This window comes from Geotrypetes seraphini, chromosome 2 (assembly GCF_902459505.1).
Source record: "Geotrypetes seraphini chromosome 2, aGeoSer1.1, whole genome shotgun sequence".
Lineage (NCBI taxonomy): Eukaryota > Metazoa > Chordata > Amphibia > Gymnophiona > Dermophiidae > Geotrypetes > Geotrypetes seraphini.
Genome location: NC_047085.1, coordinates 344,304,955 through 344,330,318, shown reverse-complemented (window position 1 = coordinate 344,330,318; position 25,364 = coordinate 344,304,955). Strand labels below are relative to the sequence as shown.

Here is a 25,364-nt window from a genome sequence, read left to right as displayed (position 1 = left end):
CCACTTTAAAACCACGGGCTCGCACTGTGGGGAAGGGCGGCAGAGAGCAGGAGAGTCACTGCAGTCAAGGCTTCTGCTGGATTATTTATTTGTTTTTTTTAAAGTCAGGCAGATATTTTGTGTGTTTTACACACGCAAAATATCAGCCCGATTTAAAAAAAAATTAAACCCCCTCGCTCCCCAAACCAAAATATATGTGCCCCCCCTCGCCGATGCCATTGATTTTGGCCAGTCAGGGACTTCCTTAGACTCCTCCATAAGGAAGTCCCTGATTGGCTGAGGCGCCTCAGTCAGTCAGGGCCTTAGGCCCCATCCCATGTATCACATGATGCACTGGGGCGGGGCCTAAGGTTGCACTCGTCATCGGAGGCCTGGAGCAGGAGGGACTGAGCACCCTTCCTGCTCCCAATTGTTTAAAGGTATGGGTAGAGGGGTGGATCCGGCTGGGAACAAGGAGGGGGCATCCTTTGGGTGGCAGGAGGGCATCGGCAACCCTCCTGCTATTTGTTTTTGGGGGTGGGGGAAGTAGTAGAGATGGCAGGAGGGAGTGGGAACCCTCCTGGTATAATTTTAAAAACGGTGTTTAAAGGTACAGGGAGGGGTGGGCCGGGCCGATGGCGGGTATGCAATGGCAGGAGGGAGTTGGCATCCCTCCTGCCATAATCATTCATATGTGCGCATTGAGGGGGTGGGCAGTGTCGGGCCCGATGGTAGCGGTGTTGGCAGTGGATTTCAGTGCGGGGGGCATTTTTTGGTTCGGGGAGGGGGGCACACTGTTGGGTTAAAACCACGGGCTCGCAATGTTTTGCAGAATATATAAAAAAGGAAAAATTCCTTTTTTATATATTCTGCTAAAAAGCATTGCGAGCGACTGCTCTTCAGCAGTTGCTTCTTTTCTGATCGGCAAGCCCAATCAGTGTTGTACAAATTGTTTAGTGAATCGCTACCTTCCAAAATTTGCATGCCATTTCCCTCATTTGCATGCACTGATCGGATCGGGTGCTGATCGGATCGGGAGGAAGGTTAGTGAATTGGGTTGGGGACCAGTACACGATCGGTTTGCTTAGTGAATTCTATCCCTAAGTGTGTGTTAGCGCTGAACACATTTTAGTAAAAGGGTCCCTGAAGGTACTCATAGTCTGGCTTTTACTGTCATATCAGTTTCCAAATTACTCCCCCCACCCCAAATTTTATTGTGAAGGAAAATATGTAAAATATCTGTTCAACATTAGCATGATTGTTTAATCCATATTCAAATCTCTTGTCTATCAAAGTCAGTGAAAGATGGTCATCTTGAATGGAGCATGATGCAAAGCAGTCATTCTTGGCTAGAAAAAGGACCAATGTAGTACCATCCTATATTATTCTTTGTGAAGTCGTGCCTGTCACAAAGGTGCAGCAAAAGCATTGTTGAATTGTGGACTCTGAACATCTACCGCCCTTCTTCATATGAAAGCTTGCTATCTCATGGGACTGCATCAGTGACATACAGGATCGCTGTGCGGGTGGGGATGCTTAAGTCCTACAAGCTCAAGAGGTCCTTTGCCCAGCTCCTAGTACCATCTGAGCAGCAAGGGGGAGGGGGAAATGGCATGTTTCTGGCAGCTGATGCTGGTACTCCCATGCTTGCTTAGTTCATGCTGCTCAGATGGCATGAGGGGCTCAGGCAGAAAGCATCTTCAGTTGACAGGGCTCGAGTATTCCTGCTAACCAATGAATTTTAACATGGGGGTGGGGGGAAGAGGAAATGTGCGGACCCACCCAGTTTACCCCGGGCCTACACAGAAATGGACTACTAATTACTCTACTGTTATGACCATGATCTTAAGTCTCAAATTTTCTGCGAACACTCATCATAGAACTTGACTCATGCAAAGAGAGCTTCCCTCTGGAGTTCATACAATATAACATGTTGTTTAGAAATTCTTTTTGATCAAGCCTGTGGCACCCAACACAATGGGAAATATTTCTTCTTGGTGAAGCCCTTATTGTTGTGGTTGTTGCTGAAACCTGCTTCCAGGGTCCTGATATTTATGTTCACAATCCTATTGTAGTTTTTGTGTAAGTGATAAAGGTCCTAGTAGGGAGAAGTCCTCGGCAGCATGAGTCCTATAGATATGCACATGAGGGAAGAGGTTAATGCTATAACAAATTAGTGAGTCCTCAAACTTTACTCAAGTGATATCCATCACCACCAGCTGGTGATAGCAATGGGACAGTGGAAGATAAATGATAAAAATAATTTTCAAAAAAGACTGAATCTTTTACAACCAGGCCCTTAATTTAAGTTTAAGCTTAAGGGGGGTTAAGGGAATGCTTATAAATACACCTGCCCACTGACAACCCTTAAGTTAAGGGTTATGGCAATATTTATAAATATGCCTGACTACTAACATCTATCTATTGCATAGAAATCAGTACATTTGGAACATAAGGAATCACTCTGCATGCTCTGCTCACTGAGGAGATGGAACAAGCAGAGTGAAAAATTATGGACTAGCTAAGAATCCTATGAAGTGGAGCATATTGCTGTGGTGTGAATAATAATTTCAATGGGCCCACGAATGAATTACAGAGTAAAGCATAATGTTATAACAGCACATGGTGGCTGCTAGAAAGACCAACAGGTCTTATCACAGCTTGTCAGTGCAGCTGGAAATCTTAAATTTCAAGGCATCTGGAAAGACAATATAAAAATATAAATGCAGGGCTCTTTATTTGGCATGCTAAGCCATAGAAGCTCATTTTCCGTCAGCTGGGAAGGTTATTTTTTTTTGTTTATTTCCTAGCTTAGAGCAAGCAAGTGGAACAGAATATCATGATATGTACCTGCTGAAAGAAAATGTAGACCTTGTCCACGTGTCTTGTCAATGATAAATGTGTTAAGGGTAATGAGAGCACTTTGTTTTTTTTCTGACCTTGTTTGAGCCATGCTTCCCAGCCTTTATTTCACAGCTAATGCTGGTTCGAGGGCGCCAGTGGTCACATTACAGAAATATATGTGCTATTTTAAAGCCTACTTTAGTGTTTCCATTCTGTCCTGATGTGCGATGCTGAGGAATAAGCCAGCTCAATGACTGACTTCTTCATGCACTAATAATAGTGATGTATGATAGCTGAAAATTCAGGATGAGATTTTAAAGGGACATAAATAAGGAAGAAAAAAAAAGTAATCCTTCATAAAATTACTAGGTAGAAACTCATGGACAGATTATGAAACAGGCTTTCCCATTTTTGCTTCTAGGGCAGGGGTGTGCAACTCCGGTCTTCGAGGGTTAGAATCAAGTCAGATTTTCAGGATTTCCCCAATGAATAAGCATGCGATCTATTTGCATGCACTGCTTTCAATGCATATTCATTGGGGAAATCCTGAAAACCCGACTGGATTCCAGCCCTCGAGGACCGGAGTTGCCCACCCCTGTTCTAAGGGAAAATGCTTAGTATATCCAACCCTCATTCAGTAGCCTTTTGTTTTTAAATTTCCGTGACTCTACATATATATGAATGCTATTTTTCAAACCTACATGTATACAGTACATGCTGCTGATTAACAACAGATGCCTCAAAACGTATTTATTTGCAAATTGGAAGGGGAAATATGCATGAAGGAATAAGGGGGAGAATTTGCTTAATTTTTCCTTTTATGGGCTAACCCAAAGGAAAACGTTTTACAAACCTACACATATTAGAACATACATAGACTTTAGTCCTGCCCAAATCATGTACGTGTAAGTGCTGGCTTTCTAAAATCAGGTTTTATGTGTATATGCCATATACACATATAAATTCAGGTATTACATGTATAAATCAAGTTTTAGGGCTTCTACTCAATATACAAATACGGTATATGCTGGCCAGCCACTTGGAACAGTGGGGCCTGGACTTTTTCACCAGGTGTTCACTATAAAGGGGTCGATATTCAGATTGAGATCTCACACAGAAGCTATTGAGTTTTGACATTGTCAGACAGCTTTCTTTCTCTTTATATATAATCATCTCTCTTGCGGTGATATCATTCCGTCCTCTGGATTTTCATATGCATTTGGACCTCAGAGAATCCTCTCTGCCTGTCAAATATTTCATCCTGACGAATGAGAATGGAAAAAGACTGTATGATAAATGGGTGAATTCAAAGTCCCACATGCCGACTAGTGCTTATATCGATGTGCTTCGTTTTCTTAACAGAAGTACTCCTACTGGGGCATAAAGCTTTCCCTTCTTTGATCATAAATGTAGGCCATCTCCAGGATGATGACAGAAACTATACTGAACCCTTAGTGGAGGTATTGATGGTTTCAGCTGGCTCTTCTGATAGCTTAGTGAGATAAGCAATACACTTTTTCTCTCTCAAATATTTAACAGGTCTCACAAGCAGAATTTACACAGCTCATGCAACAATGGCAGAGTTGTAATTGGTTAAAGTTAAAATGCCTAAGTTTATGCTGCCAAAAATATCTACATGTTACCCTAAAGTGTTAACACACAGAAGACTGCATGGCATAAAACCAATGAGTTTATTGTGTGTTTTGAGCCATTTGGTGCAATCCCATAGTGTGGGTGAAGAATTTTGTGATTGGCGAAAATTAATGTCACGGCCCTTGATAAAGCTGAAGGCGAAACAGGGCTGCTGTTGGGCTTTTTTATAAATGTGAGATAGAGAATACAGCTGGACTTTGCTTTTTTTCAACAGCTATGGTGGTAAGTTGTGAAAGATATTGGATTGTGTCCATGAAAACTGTGCTTAAAGACACATTTTTGCAATTTTTTTGAAGAATGCAATAGAGTGGTATATTTAAAATGGAATTTTTTGACTAATGACTGGAGAAGCTTATCTATCTATCTATCCTTCTCCAGTCATTATATATATTCAGTCTCATGAAGGGACTTGTTGGAGCAAGATATCTAAGGTCTTTTTTCTCCACTAGTTGAAACTTGTGCAGTCTCTAGTGATATAATTGCTAATGTGCTTTGCATGTTTTCTGGTTATACTCTATATATTTTTGAGCTGCCCAAGTCCGGTCCTCGAGATCTACTGGCAGGCCAGGTTTTCAGGATATCTACAATGAATATGCATGAGAGAGAGATTTGCATACCATGAAGGCAGTGCAGGCAAATCTCTCTCATTGTGGATATCCTGAAAACCTGGCCTGCCAGTAAAGCTCGAGGACCGGACTTGGGCAGCCATGTTTTTGAGGCTTTGCTAGTAAGATTACAGTTTATTCCTCTTTATAACTTTAATAAAACCAATGAACCATTATTTGAAAAGGTTTGGTACTCACTGTAGCTACAACAAAATAAAATCTTCAGAAATATACATTTGTTCATGGAACAAATGTTCTTCATGCAAAATAACATCTTCCCATCTGCTACAGTTGCCAAAACATTTAATCATTACAATGCCCTGATATGTTTATTAGGCCGTATAATCAGTGCTCACCCACCCTCACATTTTCTTCTCCCAGATTATATAGGAGATAAGTTCTGCATTGCCAAGTTAACCACATAGAAAAGAATGTTCACTGTGCCAAAACCAGCAGCAATAACCTGCAGAAAGCAATTTTCTTCGCTGTGGTTGATCTAGATAGGGCAAGTTCCAGTGTAAATACAAATAACCTTTCTTACACCTTTCAAATTTTATCAGATGTAGAGAACAATTTACTGTATTTTCTTAATAGTGCACAATGGAGAAATGGCTTGGTGAATAAGACTCTATTATTTACTTTACAGCATAGTATTGTCTGCTTGAAAAGCTTATTTTCAACAGCATGTTAAAAAGTATTAGGACAATTTTCAAAGCCATTGACACATGCCAAAAGTGATTTATGCATTTACCACAGTGACTAGGCAAGGGATGTTGTTATTTTAAAAATGACTCACCTGTATATTTAAACAGAAGAGATCTCAAAATGGCACCAGCAACATTAGCAAAAGTTAGATCTCAAACTACCATATAGTAAATGAAGGAAAAAAGCCCCAGATGTCCATAGGTGTGCTATGACCCTGAGCAATAAATTCAGCCACTTTTTAATAGGACTAATTCTTTTTCTTCGGCAACCCCCCACTCCCATTATAACCAATATTCAGTGCTTATTATCATAATATATTTTCTTAGTGTCAAAAATAATGTGTGAATCAAAATTTCAAATATAAGTTAAGCAAGCACTTCTATCCCAATGGAGACCAGTTTCACAAGCTGCTTCTTCAGGAGATCCAACTGCTGCTTCTAAAATTATAAAAACTATACTTCACACACTGAAACTACTGGTAGAACTTGTAAAGACACAGCAACTTGGAAAAATGTAACTGTGTTCTGGGAACCACACAGCAGCATCTATTTATTGGGGTGCGCCATTTTGTAAGTTATTGAGAAGCAGCACTGACAGATTATTTATTACTAGCTGATGCCCCGGCGTTGCACGGGTATTTAATTATAGCAATAACACTGTAAATAGATTCAAATAAAGATACTTTATAGTGGTGAATGAAATTATTTTTTTACAGCTTTATAAAAAGTACAATATTCAAATTATAATGTGAAATATTTGACAAAATGAATACAATACAACTAACACAAAACTTGATTATAAACAACATTTTTAGTTTCACCTCCAGGAGCAAGAACATATAAATTCTTGGGTGAACCCACCCTTGAGCAAGCAACATAGAGTTGACCATGGGAAAAACAGGGGGATCTTAAATCCACTCCACAGTATGTAATAGTCTGTCCCTGTGATTTATTGATTGTGATAGAGAATGCAAGTCTCACTGGAATTTGCAATCTCTTAAACTGAAAAGGAAGATGTGTTGCAAGTTTCGTTCAAATCGGGCAAGCCGTTTTTGTGTTGGCAGCTTTGTACAATTTTTCCATTGACATGAATGGGTGAAATCTGATTTTCTGTTTGTAGCTCCGCCCACGTGTGCAGGTGAGCCGCGAGACCCCCAGAACATATCACCCCAGGTAGTGGGAGAATTTAATATGTAAAAAGTAGAAATATAATTAAAACATTTTAAAAGTTTTCATTGCACTCGTTTAGACGTATTATGAATAATTAATGAGGTAGTCTTTAAAGCGCATGTGCAAGCGTACTAACCTTGCCAGCGCTATTTTATGCTATTAAATCCAGAGAGCTAAGCTGCCCAGTGAGTATCGTCTTAATAATACGTTTTGAATGTTTATAGTATAAGTTTCTCTTTCCACAGTAGTTTTTACTCACTTGTTTTTTTAATGCTTGCAGATAATAGCCACGACCCCTGAGGAAGCCGAAGTCTCGGCGAAACGGGTCCCGTTGGGCTTAGACAGCATTCTAAGATAAGTGCTGTCTTTAATATTAACATTTATATCGGTTATTGAGCACTGTATATGATTAGAATTAAATGCACAGATATTTGCACTCTATATTTGATCTATCATAAACACAGAACCCCATGAATGATATCTTTTGCCTGTTTATACTGTTATCAGAAAACATCAATGATTTAACAGTACAGGTATCTGAGGGTACTGTGAGCAACTATAAACTTCTATTCTGCACAAGTCCTTTTTTGGTTGATATTTTTATATCGCAGACTTGTTTTCATTGTATATAATTTGAGAGTACTCATGTAATGTAATAACATTATGAACTGGGGTGCATGAAGGAAACAGTTACAAACACAGTTAGAACATACAAACTCTATATGTATGGTGTCCGTGGTAGAATAGAAACGATGTCCCTAGTGGTTATAGTGTCATAGAAAGTGTTTTATAGTTGAAATTACTGTGAGAATGGCAGCTTTTTACATCCTTTCCAATGACATGAATGGTTAAAATCTGATTTTATGTTTGTAGCTCCGCCCACGTGTGCAGGTGGGCTGCGAGACCCCCAGAACATATCACCCCAGGTAGTGAGGGATCTGCATACCAAGTTTCGTTCAAATCGGTCAAGCCGTTTTTGAATTACTGTGAGAATGGCAGCTTTTTACATTTTTTCCATTGACATGAATGGGTGAAATCTGATTTTATGTTTGTAGCTCCGCCCATGTGTGCAGGTGGGCCGCGAGACCCCCAGAACATATCACCCCAGGTAGTGAGGGATATGCATACCAAGTTTCGTTCAAATCGGTCAAGCCGTGTTTGAATTACTGTGAGAATGGCAGCTTTTTACATTTTCTCCATTGACATGAATGGGTGAAATCTGATTTTCTGTTTGTAGCTCCGCCCACGTGTACAGGTGGGCCGTGAGACCCCCAGAACATATCATCCCAGGTAGTGAGGGATCTGCATACCAAGTTTCGTTCAAATCAGTCAAGCCGTTTTTGCGTGATCGCGGCACATACAACACACACACATACATACATACACACATACATACCTCCTATTTTATATATATAGATTGATTACGGACCACAGTTAAGTTTATCCAAGTTGCTGTGTCCTTATAAGTTCTAACAGTAGTTTCAGCGTATGAAGTATATTTTTTTAATAATTTTGGACAAAGCACTTGGATCCCGTGAAGAAGTGGTTTGTGAAACTGGTCCCGCATTGCCAGAGGATGTGGTATGAATGGATAGCGTAGCTGGTTTTAAGAAAGGTTTGGACAAGTTCCTAGAGGAAAAGTCCATAGTCTGTTATTGAGAAAGACATGGGGGAAGCCACTGCTTTCCCTGTATTGGTAGCATGGAATATTGCTACACCTTGGGTTTTGGCCAGGTACTAGTGACCTGGATTGGCCACTGTGAGAACGGGCTACTGGGCTTGATGGACCATTGGTCTGACCCAGTAAGGCTATTCTTATGTTCTTATAATCCAACTAGAGCATCACACAGGTGTCTTAAGTAGATAGGTGGGTGGACTAGTGAGCCATAGAGAGAAGGAGCCAGACCCTTATTCTCTTTTTGTATCAGAAAACACAATGAAAAGATTTTTATGAACTGTTCTAGTTTTTCCACAGTTGAAATTTGTTCAAATTACTATGAGCTGTAAAAGGACCAGTTTATCAAAACCTGTGTAAATGTCTACAAGTCACTTGAGAAAGCAATCCTACAACACCACTTAATTGTTCATGACATGGATAGCCAAAGTATATTGAACTGATTTTCAAGGCATATGAATATACCTTATATACTCGACTATAAGATGTGTCACTGGTGCTACCTGCAATTCCTCTTGGGTTCTGCAGATTGCAAAATGAAAATGCATGATATCAAGAAGCCCAAACCATAAGAACATAAGAATTGCCGTTGCTGGGTCAGACCAGTGGTCCATCATGCCCAGCAGTCCGCTCACATGGCGGCCCTCTGGCCAAAGGCCAGCGCCCTAACTGAGACTAGCCCTACCAGCGTACGTCCTTATTTAGCAGGAACTTGTCTAACTTTGTATTGAATCCCTGGAGGGTGTTTTCTTCTATGACAGATTCCAGAAGAGTGTTCCAGTTTTCTACCACTCTGGGTGAAGAAGAACTTTCTTACGTTTGAATGGAATCTATCCCCTGTTAAGTTTAGAGAGTGCCCTCTCGTTCTCTTTACCTTGGAGAGGGTGAACAACCTGTCCTTATCTACTAAGTCTATCCCCTTCAACACCTTGAATGTTTCGATCATATCTCCTCTCAATCTCCTCTGTTCGAGGGAGAAGAGGCCCAGTTTCTCTAATCTTTCGCTGTACAGCAGCAACTCCAACCTCTTAACCATCTTAGTCGCTCTTCTCTGGACCCTTTCGAGTAGTACCGTGTCCTTCTTCATGTACGGCAACTAGTGCTGGACGCAGTACTCCAGGTGAGGGCGCACCATGGCCCGGTACAGCGGCATGATAACCTTCTCCGATCTGTTCATGATCCCCTTCTTTATCATTCCTAGCATTTTGTTTGCCCTTTTCGCCGCCACCACACATTGCGCGGACGGCTTCATTGACTTATCGATCAGAACTCCCAAGTCCCTTTCCTGGGAAGTATCTCCAAGTACTGCCCCGGACATCCTGTATTTGTACATGAGATTTTTGTTACCGACAGACATCACTTTACACTTGTCTACGTTGAACCTCATCTGCCATGTCGATGCCCATTCCTCGAGCCTGATTACGTCACGTTGCAGATCTTCACAATCCCCCTGCGTCTTCACTACTCTGAATAACTTCTTATCATCGTACCTATGTTCAGATAATTTATAAAGATGATGAAGAGCACGGGTCCAAGCACCGAGCCCTGCAGCACCCCACTGATGATGCTCTTCCAGTCCGAGTATTGTCCATTTACCCCCACTCTCTGTTTCTTATGGTCCAGCCAGTTTTTAATCCACATGAGTATTTCACCCTCGATTCCATGGCTCACAATTTTCTGAAGAAGTTGTTCATGTGGAACCTTGTTGAACATCTTCTGAAAGACCGGGTGTTTCTCAACTCCTTGGCTAAATCATGCTTTTTCAGCCTCCACATGCTGAGGAAAGTAAGATCCTATTTTCGCCAACAACATTTCACCGTCCTTGTCCAATCCATCATCCTCTCCAAATTAGACTACTGCAATGCCATCTACTTAAGCTTATCAAAAAAAAGTCTTCAAAGACTCCAGCTAATCCAGAATACTGCAGCCAAGTTGATCTTTGCAAAACGCAAGTCCGACCATGTCTCCCCACTCCTAGCCAAACATCACTGGCTCCCAGTGATTTCCAGAATCCATTTCAAATGCTCCTGCCTGGCTTTTAAGATCATTCACGGCATCCTTCCTCCCTTAATCCCACTATCTTATAACTCCTTGAGTCCTGACTCTACCAGACCTGCCCAAAGGTATAAATTATCCTTCCCTTCTCTACACGGTATTCGCTATGCAGGCAAACTGGGAAAATCCCTTCTCTTCAGAATCACAGGTCTTTGGAACGACCTTACTACCCCGCTGCGGAACCTGGGCTCCCTCCAATTATTCCGCAAGCAACTGAAAACCTGGCTTTTCACTAAAATGTAATTCTATCCCCCTTACTCTTCTCTTCCATATATAAGTTCATGTAAACCTTTTTTTCCTTCTCTTCCTATATTTTAAGTTCTTGTAAACCATGCTGAGCTCCACAACATCCGTGGAGATGATGCGGTATATAAACTTAAGGTTTAGTTTAGTTTAGTTGCCTTGATACATCTGCTTAATTTTTTTTGCTGTATTGTGTTCTTAAAAGAAATGTTCCTAAGCCATTATTACTCATAGGATGTATGTATGAAAATTTACTGCTTATCTCTGGGGTAAGCAGAAAAAAAAATTTCTTTTTACTCTGGAGCCAGTAGCAATGAGTAGGAATGGTCCTCTTCCACTCCCACGTTGTCCAGCTCTGAGTTCTGAATGATATCGCTGACCCTTAAGGATAGTCTTGTGGTACTATTGCAAGGGGTCAGCTTTCCATATGAATACAATTTATATTTTATTTCATCCCCTCCAAAACCCAGGGGAGTTTCAAGTATGTAGACAATTTTTATATTTTTCCTTTCCTCTTACAGTACTTTTCATTCATCTATTTTTTTCTCTTCTTTTCCAACCCTTTCATTAGAGTCTGCACAAGGGTAATGGATGCCCTAGGTCAGTGGTCTCAAACTCAAACCCTTTGCAGGGCCACATTTTAGATTTCTAGGTATTGGAGGGCCTCAGAAAAAAATAGTTAATGTCTTATTACAGAAATGACAATTTTGCATGAGGTAAAACTCTTTATAGTTTATAAATCTTTCCTTTTGGCTAAGTCTTAATAATAATATTGTCATTTATAGCTAAAGAGACTTATGATCAAGAAACTGTTTTATTTTACTTTTGTGATTATGATAAACATACCGAGGGCCTCAAAATAGTACCTGCCAGGGTGCGAGTTTGAGACCACTGCCCTAGGTGAACCTAGGTCAGCATTACACCCTTCCTCATTTAACTTTCAAGCCTCTAGCCTGCAGATCTCCCCCCCCAAAGATTTTGATAATTAAGTTTGAAGAAAAACAAAAGAAAGGCAAAGTTGATGTTACAATACAACACAAGGGATTTTATTGAATTGTTCCTATGGGAAGTCCCAACTAGGATCCTGGTTTTGGCAAAACACTGCCTTCCTTAGGGGACATACCAAACTGATAACAGGATATTACAGTGGTATCTCTATTTCAGGTAGTCTTGAAAAAGACCTTTAGGAATGTCAAGTTTCTTTAGAGGTTTGGTTGTCAGTACTTTTTTTAGTACGTTCCTAAAAGTCTTTTTCAAGACCACCTGAAATGGAGATACCACTGTAAGAATCCCATGCTGAGGGTGAGAAAACTAATTACACCTTGAGAATTGCTCCAGAGGCAAGCTTTTGGAAGTTGTCAGGTTTTCTTGAACTGTAAAGAGAATAAGCATGGTGGGCTATCAGGCTGTTTAGCCACCTATGAGAGTTTTTGTGTGTTTTGAATTGCACTACAGTACAAAGCCAGAAAATAAAGACATGATAAATTCACACTAAACACCTGGCTGGACCTTTTTATTTGATGCAGGCACCCATCTACCCTCTATACCTCATTCAACCGCTCGGCTAAGGCTTGGATGACCCAGGTCAGGACTATGGCTAATCCAGTCCTGGTCTTACCCAGTCACAATGTATTGTTTGTTTTAAAACTGTGTTTGTTTGTTTTGTAATCCGCCTTGATATAAGGCAGAATAGAAATAATAAACTATAACTATAACTTGTGTTAGTACTGTGAAATTATAGACTAGTAGTTCTTTTTTTTTTTTTTTTTTGGTTTTAAAAAAATTTTTTATTCTTACATAAGCAGCATTTTGTGATTGTCACTTCGTAATGCCAACATGCTACATTTCATAAATACTTTTTGAATTTCTTTACTCAAAAGTACTCTACATCAAATGCCAGCTGATGTGGTTCTGTTACTTATTGCTGGAGCATTTTTCTTTTACATATGTGAATGCAACACTAACATTTCAAACATAATGAGGTCAATATGGAAAGTATATATAAATGACACTGACTGCCCAAGTGTCTTCTCTTTTTTATTAAAAATTTGTGGCAGTTATACAAATTGGGGTTCTTTTACTAACACTAGTAGTTCTTAGTGCAGTCCTCAGCACACGTCTAGCCATCTAAGTTTTAAGGATTTCTATAATAACTATACATGAGTTAAATTTGCAAGCACTACCTCCACTGTATGTAAATCTACATTCACGGTGGATATCCTGAAACTACAAGTGATTGGTTGGCCTCAAAGACTGTCCTGAGAACCATTGTACCAACACAACCCTTTTATTATAATATAATATTAAGAGATTTTCATACTGGACAATGTTCCTACTATACTATGGTTTGTTGGGTTTTACTAGAGCTTGATGATTAATATCTGGGATGCAAAGTGATGAGGTTCATCATAAGCAGCTAATTCATCTAATGATATTCTTTAGATAAAGCATTTAAGTACAGACACAAAGGTTTTGATGAACCTAGTGTGCGTTTCATTCTATGTATGAAAACTAACGATCTCCTTAAGAATTCAAGTAACTTGTGTTACAAGATGCTGATTAGTAGATGGTTAGATGGCAAAGAGCTTCAAATGCTCTAGCAGGCATTAATTTTGGATTATATTGTACGGAACAAAAACGTTAGACCCACTGTATTCATTAAAACACGAACAGCAACCACACTCACATTTTAGCTCAAGTTTGATGAAGTCTGTCCTTCCCAAATTCTCAAGGAATACTCCATCTGAAGCAGATGTCTTGAAGTAAAATGAGATGTCAGCACTTGTTTCTCCCTGGAATGTGGAGAAGTGAAGGTAGGAAGATGGAGTATTGAAGGATGCAGCATTCCAATAATTTCCTAGGACAAAACAGAGATGGAATGTTTAGATGGGAATCAGAATGATATGAAATTTACAGCTTTCTGTTCTTTTCAACTGACACATTGTGAGTGAGTTTTCTGATCCCTGAAGCAGAATGGCAAAACATGTAGGACCAAGTCTAGAAGCATTTTACATCTAAAAATAGAAATGATTTTTAAGATAACTTTTTTTAGCTAAAAATACAAAGTATCTATGGGAAGTTTTTATGCCTTTGATATTTATACCTAAAGTGCTTTTTACTACTGGTATATTCTGAGGCTTTTCCTCCTTGAGTTCACATTATAGTGGTATTTGTAGAAATGTGATTTTGATATCTCATGTCACATTTACAGATTGAAATTCCTCACAGCAAACTTGATTTTAGACAATACACAATTAACCAAGAGGTTCTTTTACTAAGCTGTGATAAGCACTGATATGTGCTTACTCATGCTCAGGCATCCCACAGTAAATTTGGCTTTGGCATGCTACCCACATGATAAGAAAAAGATTTTATTTTCTAGTGCTGGGGCGGACAACATTTCCCGACATGTCTTGGGGTATTGCTTTGCGATTTTGGTTACTATGTAATTTAGCCCCCCTTTTAAAAAACCATAGTGCAGTTTAGTGCCAGTTGCGACGGTAATAATTCCTACACTCATAAAATTCTTATGAACAACAAAGCTGCTACCGGCGTGGCTGGCACTAAAAAACACGCTATGGTTTTGTAAAAGGGGGGGGGGGGGGATAGTTACTATATAATCTAATTGTTTACCTGGAAGTTACAGTGTCATTATGCCATATTGTTTGTTTATGACTTCAAACACAACAACAAAGGTGACCAATTGGTGTTCGGTCTCTTTTATTGTAATGGACTCGACACGATCGTGTTTCGGCCCATGAGGGCCTGCCTCAGGAGTCTGGCTGTAAATCAATTTGTGCAATTCCCATAAACTTTTCAACACATGCTTTAGTAAACTGCAGCTCAAATGAATGGCTTCTGCTGCTGTCCGCGGTTAATTGTTTGTTCATGACTTCCCCATTTCCTTCCTTCCTTTTATTTTGGTTAGGATTAAATCATTTTCCCCTCCCTTATAATGTTACTTTGTAAACCTAGTTTCCTGTTTGCTCCAATTACGTTCACTACACATCTCCCTCGTTATTCGCAGGGGATAGGGGCAGAGCCGGACTGCGAATAGGGAAATACCGCAAATATCCGGCTCTGACCCACCCCCGCCTCCCTCCCCCGGCATCCCGGCCTTACCTGGGGGTCTAGCGGGCTTTCGGGCAGGAGCGATCTTCCTACGCTCCTGCCCCGTACAGATCGCCAATAGGAAATGACTGCCGTGAGTTCCCGTAGTCTCTCGAGACTACGGCGGGAGCTCACGGCAGCCATTTCCTATTGGCGATATAAATGGGCAGGAGCGTAGGAAGATCGCTCCTGCCCCGAAAGCCCACTAGACCACCAGGTAAGGCCGGGATGCCGGGGGGGAGGCAAAAATATGGGTTTTTTTTCCCTTTCCCCCCCAAAAAATCACGATTATGTGAAATCGCGAGTGCGGAAACCGCGAATGGGGAGGGGGAAGTGTATGTATTTTTCTTGGTTTTCTCTTTGTAAACCGCTTAAATATCTTTTTATAACTTTCAGTATATCAAATAAAGTTCAACCTTGAATCTTAAATTTAGCCATGTTACCTTGTGCTAAAAATGGCATGACACGTAAGCATGCGCTAAGGCCACTTTTTACTGCAGTTTGATAAAAAGGGTCCCTAAAAGTGGATCAGATTCCAGGGATTTTCACTTTGTGCTCAGATTGCAGCTGAACTTAAGTATTTCTGATGTTTTATTTACTCTTTTGATCAAACTTGGCTCCTTCAGCTAAAAAAGAGCTTACTGCGGGACATGCTGAAGTATCCTGCAGTAAAAACTACTACTACTACTACTATTATTTCTAGAGCACTACCAGACACATGCAGCGCTGTACAAAGAAGACAATTCCTGTTCGAATGAGCTCACAATCTAATCAATCCAGACAAACAAACAGGATGCAGAGTAGGGGTTAGAGTTAGTGGGGATGGTCAAACTACTGGCTAGGGTGGTAAGCAGAGAGCAGTGAGGAATAGGATTATGAGTTGAAGGCTATCTCAAAAAAGATGGGTTTTCGGCCTACTTTTGAACAAGGGAAGGGCCTGATGCACAGACGCAGGTAGTTTATTCCAGGCATACGAAGCAGTGAGATGAAAGGAATGAAGTCTGGAATTGACAGTGGAGAAGGGTACAGATAAAAGCAACTTAGCTGAGGAAGAGAGTTCTCGGGGAGGCGCACAAGGAAAGACAAGAAAGGAGAGATACTGGGGGGCTGCAGAATGAACACACTTGTAGGTTAGTAACAGGAGTTTGAACTGTATGTGCGGCTGCCCCTTTCCGATATGATTTTGTTGGGAAGCTTTTCAAAACCTGGGCAATGTGTCGGGTTTTGAAAAGCCGTCCAGAGGACATGTTCGGGGAAATCCGGATATCTGGTATTCCTACCTTTACAGACTACTAGTTTAGTGCGGATTATCCTGGCACCTAACCCCTTTATCATTATTCCATGAAGAGACAGGGCTTACTTCTTTTGGAAGGAGACAATCTGAGTGCTATACTTAGCAGATGCTGTGCCAACTATCAGTCAGTGACCGGGGACATCGGATGGAGGATCTGAATCATTTGCAGGCAGATGTGCTACACCTCTCTGATTGTGATCTTTATTTTCATTGCTACTCTGCAATTATTCCATCCTGATGGATGCCTTGTAATGAGATGAACTGCTGTATTCACTGCTGCCAGTCAACGGCTTCCCTCTTTCAAAGGTTTGCCTGTTGGCAAATGCACTTATTTAAATGAACAACGCTTTGTCCTAATAATCTAATAAGATGATAATGAGGCATTTTTCCACATTTGGAGACTTTATTTCTATTTTGTGCCATGTTTGGCTTTATTGTAATGAAATGAGACTGTTACATCTAGACCAGGGGTGGGCAACTCCGGTCCTCGAGGGCCGGAATCCAGTCAGGTTTTCAGGATTTCCCCAATGAATATGCACTGAAAGCAGTGCATGCAAATAGATCTCATGCATATTCATTGGGGAAATCCTGAAAACCCGACTGGATTCCGGCCCTCGAGGACTGGAGTTGCCCACTCCTGATCTAGACTGTGTGTCCTCTCTGTGTTTATTCAGTAGAGAGACTGAATGGATGTCAATTAACAAAAATTCTGAAATGAGTCATAGAATGTTCTATAATAGGCACATAAGCAACTGTCGAAACATAGAAACATGACGGCAGATAAAAGCCAAATTGCTTATCCAGTCTGCCCATCTACAGCATCCACTATCCCCTCCTTTTCCCCACGCTCTCTTGAATTTAGGCACAGTTTTTGTCTGCACAACCTCTACCGGGATACTATTCCACTTATCTACCACCCTTTTTGTAAACAAGTATTTCCTTAGATTATTTCTGAACTTATCACCTCTTAACCTCATTCTATGCTCTTTTACTCTGGACATAAGAACATAAGAATTACCGCTGCTGGGTCAGATCAGTGGTCCATCATGCCCAGCAGTCCGCTCATGCGGCGGCCCTTAGGTCAAAGACCCTTGCCCTAACTGAGACTAGCCTTACCTGCGTATGTTCTGGCTCAGCAGGAACTTATCTAACTTTGTTTTTAATCCCTGGAGGGTGTTTTCCCCTATAACATCCTCCGGAAGAGCGTTCCAGTTTTCTACCACTCTCTGAGTGAAAAAGAACTTCCTTATGTTTGTATAGGATCTATCCCCTTTTAATTTTAGAGAGTGCCCTCTCTTTCTCCCTACCTTGGAGAGGGTGAACAACCAGTCTTTATCTACTAAGTCTATTCCCTTCATTATCTTGACTGTTTCGATCATGTCCCCTCTGTCTCCTCTTTTCAAGGGAGAAGAGGTCCAGTTTCTCTAATCTCTCACTGTACGGCAACTCCTCCAGCCCCTTAACCATTTTTGTCACTCTTTTCTGGACCCTTTCGAGTAGTACTTTGTCCTTCTTCATGTACGACTAGTGCTGGACGCAGTATTCCAGGTGAGGGCATACCATGGCCCGGTACAGTGGCATGATAACATTCTCCGATCTGTTCGTGATCCCCCTTCTTAATCATTCCTAGCATTCTGTTCACCCTTTTTGCCACTGCTGCGCACTGCGCAGACGGTTTCATCGACTTGTTGACCAGTACTCCCAAGTCTCTTTCCTGGGGGGTCTCTCCATGTACCACACCGGACATCCTGTATTCATGTATAAGGTTTTTGTTACCGACATGTATCACCTTACACTTATCCACGTTAAACCTCATTTGCCAGGTCGCAGCCCATTTCTTGAATGTTTATCGTGTTACAGGTCCTCAGAATCCTCCTGCTTCTTCACTACTCTGAATAACTTCGTATTGTCTGCAAATTTAATCACCTCACTCGTCGTACCAATTTCCAGGTTGTTTATAAATATGTTTCCTTTCAATTGAAAGAAAATTGTCTCTTGTGTATATATGCCACATAGGTAAGAAAATGAAGAAATCTTATCTCTTCTCTCCCACCTTTCCGCCAAAGTATATATACAGTATATCTTGAGATCTTTAAGTCTGTCCCCATACCCCACTGACCATTTTAGTTGTCTTCCTCTGGACCGACTCTATCCTGTTTATATCTTTTTGAAGATGTGGCCTCCAGAATTGTTCACAATATTCTAAATGAGGTCCCAACAGAGTCTTATACTGGGACATCAATACTCTCTTTTCCTACTGGCCATACTTCTCCCTATGCACCTTAGCATCCTTCTAGCTTTCGCTGTCACCTTTTCAACCTGTTTGGCCACCTTAAGATCATCACATACTGTACTATCACATCCAAGTCCCGCTCCTCTTTCAAGCACAAAAGTTCTTCACCCCCCTAAACTGTAGTTCCCTCAGGCTTATGCAGCCCAAATGTATGACCTTGCATTTCTTAGCAACAGGCAAGGGAGGAAGTGGGACCCTTAGATGATGGAGACAGAAAGGGAGTGGTAAAAGAGGAAAAAGAGATAGCTGACAGGTTAAACGAGTTCTTCACATCAGTTTTCACGAGGGAGGACACAACCAACATTCCGGAACCCGAGGAGATCGCAAAGAGAGATCAGGATGAAAATCTGGTCCAACTAGAGGTGAGCAAGGTGGATGTCCTCAGGCAGATAGACAGGCTAAAGAGCGACAAATCGCCAGGTCCGGACGGCATTCACCCAAGGGTACTCAAGGAACTAAGGAACGAAATAGCTGAGCCACTTCGACAAATATGCAACCTATCCTTAAAAACTGGTGAGATTCCGGAAGACTGGAAAATAGCAAGTGTCACGCCCATCTTCAAGAAAGGCTCAAGGGGAGACCCAGGAAACTACAGGCCGGTGAGCTTGACCTCGGTCCCGGGAAAGATGATGGAAGCGCTGATTAAAGACAGCATCTGGGAACACATCGAAAAAAATGGGCTACTAAAGTCGAGCCAGCATGGCTTCTGCAAGGGCAGGTCATGCCTCACGAACTTATTATACTTCTTTGAGGGTGTAAACAGCCAGGTGGATAAAGGGGAATCCATAGACATCATTTACCTTGACTTCCAAAAAGCCTTTGACAAGGTACCACATGAAAGACTGCTAAAGAAGCTATGGAACCACGGGGTGCAAGGGGAGGTCCACCGATGGATCAAAAACTGGCTGGTGGACAGGAAACAGAGGGTTGGAGTAAAGGGCCATTACTCAGACTGGCAATGGGTCACGAGCGGAGTTCCACAGGGGTCGGTGCTGGGACCGCTCCTGTTCAATATATTTATTAACGACCTGGAGGCAGGAACAAATTGTGAGGTTATTAAATTTGCGGATGACACCAAACTATACAGCAGGGTTAATAACATGGAGGACTGCGAAGATCTCCAAAAAGATCTGACAACGCTGGAAGAGTGGGCCAAAAAGTGGCAAATGAGCTTCAACATAGGGAAATGCAAGGTCATGCATGTAGGGAAAAAAACCCCGATGTTCACTTACAAAATGGGGGGGATCACTGCTAGAGATGAGCAACCTTGAAAGAGACCTGGGAGTGATGGTAGACACAACCTTGAAGGCGTCGGCACAGTGTGCGACAACCTCAAAGAAAGCAAACAAAATGTTGGGTATCATTAAGAAAGGTATCACGACCAGGACGTAGGAAGTCATCCTGCCACTGTATCGTGCAATGGTGCGCCCGCACCTGGAGTATTGTGTCCAGTACTGGTCGCCGTACCTCAAGAAGGACATGGAGGTACTTGAGAGAGTCCAGAGAAGAGCAACTAAGCTAATAAAGGGTATGGAGGACCTCTCATATACTGACAGACTGAAAAGGCTGGGGCTTTTCTTCCTGGAAAAGCGGAGACTTAGAGGAGACATGATAGAAACCTTCAAGATCATGAAGGGTGTAGAAAAAGTAGACAGGGACAGATTTTTCAAATTATGGGGAACTACAAGTACAAGGGGGCACTCAGAGAAATTAAAAGGGGAAAGGTTTAGAACAAACGCCAGGAAGTTCTTCTTCACCCAAAGGGTGGTGGATACATGGAACGCGTTACCAGAGGAAGTGATAAGCAGGAGCACGCTACAGGGCTTCAAAGAAGGATTGGACAGGTACCTGGAGGACAAAGGGATTGAGGGGTACAGATAGGAGTAGAGGTAGGTTATAGGGACAGGATTAGAGGTAAGTTACAAAATTAGTCTAGGACTACTGTTCAGGCAATAGGCCTGATGGGCCGCCGCGGGAGCGGACCGCTGGGCAGGATGGACCTCTGGTCTGTCTCAGCGGAGGCACCTTCTTATGTTCTTAAACCCTAGCTGCCAAATTTCAGATAATTCCTCAAGCTTTGCTAGGTCCTCCTCATGTTTTCTACACCATCTGGGGTGCCTATTACAGATTTTGGTATCATTCGCAAAAAAGCAAATCTTACTTGACAGCAATATCACTTTAAAAAATGTTAAAAAGAACAAGCCCAAGAACTGAAAGTGATCTCCATTGACCACTATACTCTGTCACATTCCACTCAACAAGTTTCTGACCCAGCCTGTCACTTTGGGGCCTATACCAAGGGCACTCAGTTTATTTATTAGATGCCTGTGTGGAATCCTGTCAAAGGCTTTGCTAAAATCTAAATACGCTCTCCCCTCCATATTCGCGGGTTTAGGATTCACGTCTTCATTTATTCGTGAGTCTCTAAACTACCCCGCCTCCTGAACCTCTCCACACCTTACTTTTAAAGCCTAGTGGTGAAGCAGGGCAGAAGCAATGTTCCTACACTCCTGCCCCGTGCAGTGCCATGAACAAAAATGGCTACTGTGAGTTCCCATGGTCTCGTGAGACTGCAGTGGGAACTCACAGCAGCTATATTTGTTCATGGCTCTGCATGGGGCGGGTGAGTAGGAAGATTGCTCCTGCCCCTTTTCACCACTATACCACCAGGCTTTAAAAAGTAAGGTGTGGAGACGTCTGGGAGGTGGGGGTGGTTCAGAGTCAGCCCTAGTTATTCACAAATTTTTCTTATTCATGAAGGGGCTGTGCCCCTAACCCTCACAAATATGAAGGGGGAGGGGAGTGTATACCACATGTAGCACTCCCTCTATCCAATTCTTTGGTCACCCAGTCAAAGAAATTGTTCAGATTTGTCTGACAAAACCATAGTGAATATATGTTGCATCATGTCCTGTAATCCACTGGATTCCAGAAACTGCACTATTCTGTTTTAAAAGCGTTTCCATTAATTTACTTACCACAGAAGTCGAACTTACTGGCCTGTAGTTCCCTACTTCTTCCCTACTTCCTCTTTTGTGCAGAAGGACCATATCTACCCATGTCCAATCCTCTGGTAGAAAGATGATCACCATTTTATAGTTTATTTTTTTATTCATTTATAGCCCGCCTTTTACAAAGCAAGTCAAAAAAATCACACACACATAATATAAATAACAAATACCTACATAAAATCAGACAGTTTCAAAAATATATTCTCCTTTAACCACAACGTCCAACATTTTACCACAAAGCTAAGGTGTATCTAGAAAAGGATGCTTCTATACAAGACTATAAGGTAGTGGTCTCAAACTCGCGGCCCACCAGGTACTATTGTGAGGCCCTCGGTATTATAAAGAATGATTCTTTATGGAAAACTTGTGCATTAAGGTCCTGATTCTCTAAAAGTGCGTCCCGATTTTAGGCAGCTGTAGACGTCCTACAGCTGTCTAATCAGCCAATCAGGATGCACGTTTTTTAAAAAAAAAATGCTCCCCAGGCAGGCCTGAAGGCGCCTCCGGGAGCCTAGGGAGACCCGCAAGATGCCTAAGCTCGTCTAAGGGCCTTAGGCGGGTCTTAGGCTGAACCTAGCCGGCCCTACGCGTCTCCCTAGTAGATGAGAAGCTTAAAAATGTAGGCCAGCAAAATGCTGGTCTACATTGTAAGTAGACGCGGCCGCTATACTTATCGCGGCAAGGGATCTCTCTGCCGCTATAAGTATAGCAGGCCGTGGCCCCTGACCGATCACTGGCAGGAGGGTGCCCAAACCCTCCTGCCCGAAGACGCACCCCCCTCCCCGACACTACCGACCGCCCCCCCCGACACTACCTACCGCCCCCCCCCCCCGACATTACCGATCCCCCCCGACAATATCGGTCGCTGGCAGGAGGGTGCCCAACCCCTCCCGCCCGAAGACGCACCCCCCCCGGCGCTAACAACCCCCACTCCACCAAACCTGTTCTTACAGATGGGTCTTGCACGTCGAGCAAACAGGCATGCCTCGTCGAAATGAGGCGGGTCCGCCCCTTCCCGGCCCATCCCGACGAAGCCTAAGGCCTGATTGGCCCAGGCTCTAGAAGCCTGGACCAATCAGGCCTTAGGCATAGCGGGTCCGCCCATCCCCACTTAATCTAAGGCCTGATTGGCCAATCAGACCTTAGACTTAGTAGGGATGGGCGGACCCGCTATTCCTAAGGCCTGATTGGTCCAGGCTTCTAGAGCCTGGGCCAATCAGGCCTTAGGCTTCGGCGGGATGGGCCGGGAAGGGGCGGGCCCGCCTCATTTCGACGAGGCATGCCTGCTTGCTCGACGTGCAAGACCCATCTGTAAGAACAGGTTTGGTGGAGTGGGGGTTGTTAGCGCCGGGGGGGGTGCGTCTTCGGGCAGGAGGGATTGGGCACCCTCCTGCCAGCGACCGATATTGTCGGGGGGGATCGGTAATGTCGGGGGGGGCGGTCGGTAGTGTCGGGGGGGGCGGTCGGTAGTGTCGGGGAGGGGGGTGCGTCTTCGGGCAGGAGGGATTGGGCACCCTCCTGCCAGCGACCGATATTGTCGGGGGGGGGGCGATCGATAGTGTCGGGGGGGGGGGGTCGGTAGTGTTGGGGAGGGGGGTGCGTCTTCGGGCAGGAGGGTTTGGGCACCCTCCTGCCAGTGATCGGTCAGGGGGCCACGGCCCGCTATACTTATAGCGGCAGAGAGATCCCTTGCCGCGATAAGTGTAGCGGGCCGTGTCTAATCTAACCCGCATCTGTAACATGGACGCCGGTTACAGAATCGGGGCTTAGTTTAGGCCGATTCTGAATAGGACGCCTCTCCCGGGCGTCCTATACAGAATCAGGGCCTAGGTGTCTTGCGGGCCTCGCCTTCAATATAGGCGGCCTGCCTGGGGAGCATTTTTTTTAAAAAAATGTGCATCCCGATTGGCTGATTAGACAGCTGTAGGACGCCTACAGCTGCCTAAAATCGGGACGCACTTTTAGAGAATCAGGGCCTTAAGGAACAAGTTTTCCACAAAGAATCATTCTTTATAATACCGAAAGCCTCAAAATAGTTGGTCCAAAATCTTGTCTCTTGCAGTTGATACTTAAATAGTTTTTCACTTCCTGCATGTTGCACTGCTTTCAGCTGTGTATAGCTGAAATTATCAGAAGCAATTAAGGAAAGATTCATAAACTATAGTTTATAAATATTTCCTTAATTGCTTCTGATAATTTCAGATTTCAGATAATCCACATTTTGGATTTGTAGGTACTAACCTCATGCAAAGTTGTCATTTCTTTAATAAGACATTAACTATTTTTTTTCTATGCCCTCCAAATACCTACAAATCCATAATGTGGCCCTGCAAAGGGTTTGAGTTTGAGACTGTTGCTTTAAGGCATTTATAATTCTTCTTCTTGGGGTAGATAAGAAGTGTTTTATTTTTCTTTTAAGTGACATACAAGCCAATTAGTGTTCTTGGTAAGCATGTTATGAGAACTATTATTATTAATGTAATCCGCTTAGGTTTTAAGCGGAATAGAAATTTTAAAATAAATAAGAACATAAGAATTGCTGCTGCTGGGTCAGACCAGTGGTCCATCATGCCCAGCAGTCCGCTCAAGCGGCGGCCCTCTGGTCAAAGACCAGCCTCCTAACTGAGACTAGCCCTACCAGCATTTTCCCTTATGACAAACTCCGGAAGAGCGTTCCAGTTTTCTACCACTCTCTGGGTGAAGAACAACTTCCTTACGTTTGTACATAATCTATCCCCTTTCAACTTTAGAGAATGCCCTCTCGTTCTCCCTATCTTGGAGAGAGTGAACAACCTGTCCTTATCTGCCAAGTTTATTCCCTTCAGTACCTTTAATGTTTCGATCATGTCCCCTCTCAATCTCCTCTACTCGAGGGAGAACAGGCCCAGTTTCTCTAATCTTTCACTGTACAGCAACTCCTCCAGCCTCTTAACCATCTTAGTCGTTCTTCTGTGGACCCTTTCGAGTAGTACCGTGTCCTTCTTCATGTATGGTGACCAATACTGGACACAGTACTCCAGGTGAGGGCGCACCATGGCCCGGTACAGAGGCATGATAACCTTCTCCGATCTGTTCGTGATCCCCTTCTTTATCATTCCTAGTATTCTGTTCACCCTTTTCGCCGCCGCCAAGTCCCTTTCCTGGGAGGTCTCTCCAAGTACCGCCCCAGACTTTCTGTATTCGTGCATTTCTATGGCAGAGCTGTACACATTATATGTAGATTATTCTCTATCTGGTTCATTTGAGGTCATTGCGGAGGGGGGGGGGGGCAACATGGCATTGAAGACATGGTGGGGCAGAATTAAGTTCATATTGATGCGGGTTCTCTGAGGTAGCATGGCGAAACGCGTCAGAACCCGTTGAACCCCTGCATTAAAAGCTAAGACTGTTTTGAAGTTGAGCATTTGAAAAGACAAAAAATATTTTAAAAAGATGTAATAAAAGTGAGAGAGTATTATACTTAAAGATACTACAGGGACCAGTGCAATGATTGAGATTTGAGCCGTATCAATAGTGGGCTACAATTTTGCTTCACCCAGCAGTCTCATAAGCTAACAACGGTTTTCTGAGCACTGAGAAATGTTAGAAGGTATGTGTTATAATCACCTGTGTGCACATTAGTTCATATCTATTTTTAAAAAATGGGACAGATATTGTAAGTGTGTACCACATGCACATCTGTGCCATTAAAAAAAAAAGAAAAAACAAACAAACAAAATCCCCCCAAA

The 25,364-nt window shown here is 42.7% G+C and overlaps 1 protein-coding gene across 4 annotated transcripts in view; it reads right to left on the bottom strand.

Moving 5' to 3' along the window:
* CNTNAP2 (contactin associated protein 2) overlaps positions 1 to 25,364 on the bottom strand; it is a 2,440,986-nt gene that overhangs the window by 174,962 nt on the left and 2,240,660 nt on the right. For all 4 annotated transcript variants that reach the window (XM_033930311.1, XM_033930310.1, XM_033930313.1 and 1 more), the window contains one exon: positions 13,615 to 13,785. In XM_033930311.1, the coding sequence (XP_033786202.1) occupies positions 13,615 to 13,785 (171 nt within the window). The remainder of the gene's footprint in view (positions 1 to 13,614; positions 13,786 to 25,364) is intronic.